Genomic DNA, 8,330 nt, shown 5'->3' with positions numbered 1-8,330 from the left:
GTGTGCACTGGGCCATACATATAAGCTGTGTTTTTCAGTTTTTGTCAGGAACCAGTCCGACAAAGGATTTTTATCAGCCGAAAGCTCACTGTTTATACATCTCTAAGTTAGCCAATAAATGGTATCATCCTGATTCAAATTCCTTTCTTTTACTGATGGCTAACACGGTACAACACTCTACTGCTTCTACAGAAAACAAATCCTTCAGCACAGAGTAGCAGCCTGGTGCACGCCTGATTCTGCATAGCTGAATAGAGTTTTGTTTGGGTTTGTACATGAAAGTGTTGTCTGGCCTCTCCCATGTGGTCAGGGAAGGTTATATCAGAGCCAGTCTCCAGCCCCTCCTCTCACTCCTGCTGGGAACAATCAGAGAGCTGCAGGCAGGTGTAGCGGCTGCTGCTGCTGGGCCCACCATGGGTAACAGAGTCACTCGGGGGGACTTTGAATGGGTGTACAGCGAGCAACCTCACTCCCAGCGCCGGCAAGAGATACTTGGTAAGTTTACATGTCTACTAACAGTGCCTTACCGCTAGATACAGGGAGAAGTTTCCATATATACCAACCGTGAGATACAGCGGGGGCTGATTCGCCAAGATAGGTGCAAAGGAGACTGGAGGCAACCAATCAGAATCCCGGGTTCATGTGATCGCCTGAAAAACGATTGGTCGTCACAGCCAGCTGTCCTAGTCTTGGGGCGCTTCCCTGTGTTTGGAGCTCCTATTCTAATGGCAAAGCACTGTTACACCTAATGGAAACCATAATGCGTACTCTCATTAGTTGCATTTGTCCCATTTGATGCATTTTCTGTGCGTTTTTCTGCCTGAGCACGATCTCTGTCCTGCTGCGTTTTCAGTATGATTGGGCTCCTATGCAATCGCATTAGTGGAAAATTAGGAAGCAGTGTGATCACATCAGTCCTTAGTTGCATTTGTGCAAACAGCAGCTTATTTTATAAGGCAAAGAGCAATGTACGTTAACTGTTGAGCCTGGTATACACATTCAATATCGATTGGCTAATTTTACTACTATCCTGTAGTATTAGAGTTTGCCTACAAGATCTGCTTTTAGTATTGTTTGTTGGCACTCACATTACATGGAGGAGGTAAAATTGGTTATGGATTGGCTAATCAAAATTGGATGTATGTACGCACTTTTAATCCTCAGTATTCATTCTAACTGGAACTTGCCTGCTACCGTTTACTACATGTTAACCACTTGAGGACCACAGTGGAAACCCCCCCCTAAAGACCAGGCTAATGTTTGTGAAAATGGCCACTGCAGCTTTAAGACCAAGCTGCAGGACTGCACAACACAACACAGCACACAAGTGATTCCCCCTCCTTTTCTCCCCACCAACGATCTGGTGGGGTCAGATCGCCCCCCGGATGTTTATTTTTCAATAAATGTTTGGGTTTTTTTATATACTTTTTTTTTTAATGTGTTTATATTCCCCTCTCCCTCCCTTTCCCCGCTGGCCAATCCATGTGATAAGCTGTCATAGGCTTCAGCCTATGACAGCCGATCACCGCCGACAGTCAGGAGGGGACAGCCGTGTCACACGGCTGTCCCCAGTACAGCGCTGCTGCTGATCGCAGCGCTGTACAATGTGTAAAGACGGCGGTTTCGCCTTCTAGCAGTCTCGGAGACTGAAGTCAGGGCGGATCTCTGCTCCTGAAGCAGGAGATGCGCGCTTAGCCTACGCGCGATCTCCTGCAAATCCCAGCCCCAGGACTTGACGTCAATTGGCGTTAGGCGGTCCCGGGGCTGCCGCCGCGACAATGCCCATTGGCGTGGGGCGGTCTTTAAGTAGTTAAGATGCCCATACATCAGAAGATGTATGGGCAGATCTACCAAGAGACAGATCTCTCTCTGATCGGAGAGAGAGATCTGATGCCTGCCCATACACTTTAAGTTCAGCATGAAATCTCTCGAGAATCGTCCTTGTGACGCTGCATCCGCCGCGCTGTCTCACATGTAAACCCCCCCCCCTTTCGTACACATGCCCCACGTGGTTGCTGGCGTATACGTGGAAGCATGAAATAAATGACGTGTCATGCACCCATGGTATGCTGGCAAACTCATGGGGTGTGTGTATGAAGACTGAGCCAGCGGCAGACATGGAGATATGGACAGGTAATAATGTGTACCGCACCGGGGAAGGGAGGGGGGGAATGTTACATTGGGGGAACACCCGGGGGGGGGGGGGGGGGCTTCTGTTGCGTACGTCCCTTGTCCCGATATTGCAGGCCATTACTGTTGCGCACCCGATCGAGCAAGTTGGACCTACCTCTTTAAATATTTCTGACCGATACAAGCAACCAGTTTTGGCTCTAAATTGGTTGCATCGTCCATTGCGCGTACTCTTGGCGGCACTTCTTTTCATCCAATTTGTTTATAATGGAATCAGATGGTCGATTGCCCAGCAAGCTGCCTGAAGTTTGGCCATCTTTATATGTCAGCATTGTTCACTTCGCCACTAAATAATGAAGCAAATATGTGTAGTAACTTATTCTCATTTTACACTCCAGTGACTGGATGTGGAGCCCTGGAACATGTATGGTGTGTGTGTGAAATCTTGTAGCCTTTGGTTTGTTTAAACTGTTTGTTTTGTTTTTCATTTATTTTTAGTAAAAGTTTTGTAGGTTACAGCAGAAGGCTTGCATGTGATTTTGCAGAGCTGCAGGCAGCTGAGAACGCTGGCAAACCTATTAGAAAGCAGCCTGGGCAGTAGTAATCATATGTTCAGCTTCGTTGGATATTCCAGTTACCTGCAGCTGAGAATGTGAGGAAGCCAAATTATGGACTAATGAGGACTAGAAAAGGTCCTTCTACCTCTATTAACCTTCCATAATCTAAGCAGTGTGCAGAAGAAACCATTTCCTCATTCACAATCAAATCTGTAAAGCAAAAGAAATCAGTTTCAGGCCTGGAACCCAAATTTCCACCCAAGGACCCTGAGGCGGGGGCTGACACCACCTGGTTTACCCGAAGACTCTGCAGGGGGCACCGGGGAACAACAGTTAAGTTGGGGGGAGACACCATGGGGGCCCCTACAGGCTCTGGGGCCCTAGGGCAATTGCCCCATTGTCTCTATGGTAGTGCCGGCCCTGGCGACTGAGGAGGATGGTCATGGCGATTCATAAGCGATTACGTAAGCGTTTATATACTTTACATTGAAACGCTAACGCTCCAAAAATACTGCATGCCCTGCAATTGCGATTTTCCTAATCGCAATCGCTCCAGTGGAATTTGGCCCATCCATTAACATTATCTGAGAGTTTAGGGACATTGCTAGCGTTTTGAAAACCTCCCTAAACGCTCAAAAAAATCGCTCTAGTGGGTTCCAGCCCTCATTGAGTTTTACTTCAAATCCTTAAAGGACACCCCGAGGAGAAAATAAACTAATGAAATAAACAATTGTATCTATCTTCTTTCTCCTAAAAATGACTTTTTAAGATATTCCACAGTTTTATTTTATGTTTAAATCTACTTTTTAAGTTTTTTAATTGTTTTATTGTGTTTTACTCAATGACACATTCTTTGAAGTATGCCAAAGCTATAATCTATGAACTATTGACACTTTTAATCTTTCATGCTCTTAAAAGCCATTTTCTGCTAGGAAAGCGTTTATAGTTGGAATGTCTTATCAGTGAGGGTCACACTGTAGTCACTTCCTGTCAGGACTGAGTCAGCCACTTACATGCCTGATATTTAACTCTTTCAGGCAGAGAAAGAAAAAAAGGAACACAGCCTGGTTATTTGTGTGCTTAGGCACTGTACATACACATGTCTATCTCATCATGTCACCTCGGGTATCCTTTAAAGTGGACCTGAACTGTTGCACAGGGCAATAGGAAAACAGAGAGAAATGTACCCTGTATGTATTTAGAAAGTTTAGAATGTCTAATCCCCGCTCATTTGTGACTAATCACAGCTTTAATTTGATCTCTCAGCAGGTGTCAGCTGGCTGTCTCGGCAGAGCAGCTAATTTGTAAACACAGGATGTTAAACCTATGTGTGCTTCCATGAAAGCAGGGAGTAGAGACACTGCAGATTTATTGCAATATTTATGTCCACTGTAACAAAGAAATGTTTTTCTTTAAGGCCTCTTTCACAGTAGGACGTTGCGTTTTGATGCGTCGTTAAAGTCGCAACGCAAATTACAACGCAATGCCCCCAAAAAGTCGCAACGCAACTTAATGCCCCATTACGGTCGCATACAGTAGAGCATACAGGCAATGAAAAGTATGTTTCCAAGTCATTACTGAGCATTTGCAAACAGTCCAACGCAGCTAATAACGTGTATAATGCACAGCATGCAGCACTTTCACTTAATGTGCAACGTTGGTCACCAACGCAACGTGTGCTCTGTGAATGGGGCATTGATTTTTTCATTGCAGTGAGTTGTTCTGTGTTAAATGGTGTTTTAACGTGCGACTTTAACGTCGCACTGTGAAAGAGGCCTTAAAGAGAATCTGTATTGATAAAATTGCACAAAAGTTAACATACCAGAGCGTTAGGGGGCATCTCCTATTACCCTCTGTCACAATTTCGCCGCTCCCCGCCGCATTAACCACTTGCCGACCGCACACTCATAACGTGCGTCGGCAAAGTGGCAGCTGCAGGACCAGCGACGCAGTACTGCGTCGCCAGCTGCAGCCTAATTAATCAGGAAGCAGCCGCTCGTACGAGCGGCTGCTTCCTGTCAAATCACGGCGGGGGGCTCCGTGAATAGCCTGCGGGCCGCCGATGGCGGCTCGCAGGCTAGATGTAAACACAAGCGGAAATAATCCGCTTTGTTTACATTTGTACGGCGCTGCTGCGCAGCAGCGCCGTAAGGCAGATCGGCGATCCCCGGCCAATCAGCGGCCGGGGATCGCCGCCATGTGACGGGACGTCCTGTCACTGGCTGCACAGGACGGATAGCGTCCTGTGCAGCCCGGATCTCCAGGGGAGGCAGCAGGTAGGAGAGGGAGGGGGGAATTTCGCCGCGGAGGGGGGCTTTGAGGTGCCCCCCCCGCCACCCACAGCAGGCAGGAGAGATCAGACCCCCCCAGCACATCATCCCCATAGGGGGGAAAAAAGGGGGGCAATCTGATCTCCCTGCCTGCACCCTGATCTGTGCTGGGGGCTGCAGAGCCCACCCAGCACAGATCAATCAAACCAGCGCTGGTCCTTAAGGGGGGGTAAAGGGTGGGTCCTCAAGTGGTTAAAAGTGGTTAAAAACAGTTTTAGAAAGTTTGTTTGTAAACAAACAAAATGGCCACCAAAACAGGAAGTAGGTTGATGTACACATAGAAAATACATCCATACACAAGCAGGCTGTATACAGCCTTCCTTTTTAATCTCAAGAGATCATTTGTGTGTTTCTTTCCCTCTGCAGCTATCTTCCACTGAAGTGTCAAGCTGTTTCTTCCTGCAGAGTGCAGACAGCTCTGCCTGTATGTAATTCTTCAGTATGTGAAAGCCCAGCCAGCTCAGAGGAGGATTTATCCAGCTTGTAAAAGATAATAGAGCAGAGAGAAGCTGCACTAATCTAAATAATACACAGGCAGTGTGCAGAGAGGGGCCTGGAGGGGGAGATGCATCACAGAAGACAGAACCACAACACTGAAGAACTTGGCAGCCTTCCAGACACAGGCTGACAAGTCTGACAAGAGAGAGATAAGTTGATTTATTACAGAGATGGTGATAGTAGAACGTGCTGCAGTAAGCCAGAACACATTAGAATAGCTTTTGGAACTTGTAGGATGGAAGAAAACCGGATGAAATTTTTGTTACGGAGTCTCTTTAAAGTGATCCTCCGGACTATAAATCTACTCAGCAGAACTGCAAAGGCTTGGTGTTTCTTTAACAGTTTCACAGCATCAGAACTTTGTTTTTCTTACCAAAGCATCATTTTTAGCTGCATTTTTAGCTAAGCTCCACCCATCAAAGAAAACTGCCCGTGCTTTTTTTCCCTGATGCTGTGCAAAGCATGATGGGATTTCCTATGCTGCTGTTCACGTTGCCTAGCAACTGGGAGGGGTGATCAGGACACAGGACAGATGGAACTGTGCCTCATGCTCCCTGTCACCTCCTTTCAACCAAAAAGATGGCTGCTATCATGAAATCAAACATTTGCCTGTTCTTTTAAAACGGTGTGGGTAAGAGATTATATTACCTATCTATTTTAATTAACATAACTAATGTAACTTAATGACAGTATGTTGGTTTAGGCTGGAGTTCCTCTGGTTATTATGCTGTTGCATACCTTTTAGAGCAGAGAGGAAGTTCTGAGTTCAGGTCCGCCTTAAAGAGACTCTGAAGCGAGAATAAATCTCGCTTCAGAGCTCATAGTTAGCAGGGGCATGTGTGCCCCTGCTAAACTGCCGCTATCGCGCCGCTAAACGGGGGTCCCTTCACCTCCAAACCCACCCCCGCAAGACTTGGTCGCAGACTTGGTCGTTCCGGGAGGTAGGGCTAACAGCTGCAGCCCTGCCTCCAGTCGCCTCTATCAGCGGCGCATCGCCGCCTCTCCCCCGCCCCTCTCAGTGAAGGAAGACTGAGAGGGGCGGGGGAGAGGCGGAGATACGCGCTGACAGACGCGCGTGGGGCAGGGCTGCGGCGGTTAGCCCTGCTCCAACCAGGAAGCGCTCCCCCGCTGCACCGAGGGGATTTGGCGGTGAAGGGACCCCCGTTTAGCGATAGCGGCGGTTTAGCAGTGGCACACATGCCCCTGCTAACTATGAGCTCTGAAGCGAGATTTATTCTCGCTTCAGACTCTCTTTAATAGGCAAATTCTGGTTGGACTGCACCCATAACTTGTGGGATCTGAACCAGAACTTTAAGGGCTCGTTTCCACTAGTGCGGCGTGCGTCTCGGAGACGCACGCCGGCACTGAGCGGGTGGGCGGGATTGCAGGCGAATCCCATGAGCCGTGCCATGCACGGCTATGGGATTCGCAGCTTCCGCCGCGAATTCTGCGGGGGGTTCTGGCCGAATCGCTCCCGCAAGCGATTCGGCCGCAGCGCCGCTATCCCCTATGGCAGAGTTTCCCCGTGCGATTCGTGTGCGGGGAAACTCTGCGGAATCGCGACGGAAACCGCGATAGTGGAAACGGGCCCTAAGCGAGTGGATCGTATCTGAAAACTGTTAGTAGTGAATTGACAAAAATGGGACAAATAAGTTTATAGAACATGCAGAATTCAGTTTGTCAGGAATTTATTTGTAAGTTGAAGTAGAGCGCTCTATGCAATAACCAGATGTATAATGCAATAAACTTCTAAAACAGAGACATCCCTAATCCCTCAATACAGTCCACTTAAAAGTCCATTAGTAGCGGTCTCCATCCCAATAGTACATATACTGCTCACCAGAAACGTTGGCTGACCAATCACAATCAGCATAAACAGCCTGTAATAATGGTAGCTGGTGATCCCTCCGAAGTTCTCCGTATATACCTCAGGGAAAGAATGCTCACATAGCGTAATACTGTATACAACAGATGGACAGGTTCCCTCCACCAACACTGCTAATCACCAGTGCCAGGCTAACCACCGCCACACACCAAGTGTGTATATCTGATAAATGAAGGCTCACCAGATCCAATGGCTGACCGTATCACAGACCAGCTTAACAGCGTTTCTGGTATGCCTTCCTTTTTCAATATTTTTTATTGGAATTTCCAAAAAATTTTAACAATATGCCAAGACATATTAAAACAATATAAAAATAAACTTACTTTTTACATTACAGCAGTCCAATGAGAAATATACTGTTGATTTTTCAAATATACATTCAGTTTCAGTTATACATAAACAGTGTATAATAACTTTCCCTTATAAATCAATGGCTAGTATCTCTTAAGATGATTGCTGAGTTTAGTATACTTGTTGCTATTTAGTTCTTAAAAGGTTAAATATGTGCATCTCTACACGCAAAAATACGCACAAAAATACACATGAGTGCAACCCAATGAGGTTTTACGCATAATAACGCGTAAGCACGTAAAAAACGCGTCAAACGCCACTTAAACGCGCGATAACGCGCAAAAATCGCTAAACGCACAGAAAACGCCTAGTAAACGCATAAAAACCACGTAAATAGCGCGTAAATATGCAAATAGTGCAAATTTCAAGAAAAAAAATGTTTAAATCAATTTTAAACCATAAATTTTTAAAGAAAGGATTGTTTATTTATCTTTGTAGGCCTAATAGCACCTATCTTTCCAAAATAACCTAAATGTCATTTTTGTTATTTTAAACAGTGATCCTGTTAGTTACATTCTAACGAATTCCTAAAATGTATTGTTAATTAAGGTTTAGTAGGAGCAGTACCTCTGGAGAATG

General features: G+C 46.3%; 1 protein-coding gene across 1 annotated transcript in view; it reads left to right on the top strand.

The window, feature by feature from the left end:
- The first annotated feature begins 374 nt into the window (after window positions 1-374).
- DEGS2 (delta 4-desaturase, sphingolipid 2) overlaps window positions 375-8,330 on the top strand; it is a 36,119-nt gene continuing 28,163 nt past the window's right edge. The window contains exon 1 of the mRNA XM_068252362.1: window positions 375-495. Within this exon, the coding sequence (XP_068108463.1) occupies window positions 414-495 (82 nt within the window). The 5' untranslated portion in view covers window positions 375-413. The remainder of the gene's footprint in view (window positions 496-8,330) is intronic.

The sequence above is a fragment of the Hyperolius riggenbachi genome, chromosome 9 (assembly GCF_040937935.1).
Source record: "Hyperolius riggenbachi isolate aHypRig1 chromosome 9, aHypRig1.pri, whole genome shotgun sequence".
Taxonomy (NCBI): Eukaryota; Metazoa; Chordata; class Amphibia; order Anura; family Hyperoliidae; genus Hyperolius; species Hyperolius riggenbachi.
Note: the sequence above shows the minus strand (reverse complement) of the source record. Positions and strands in the feature narration are given on the sequence as shown.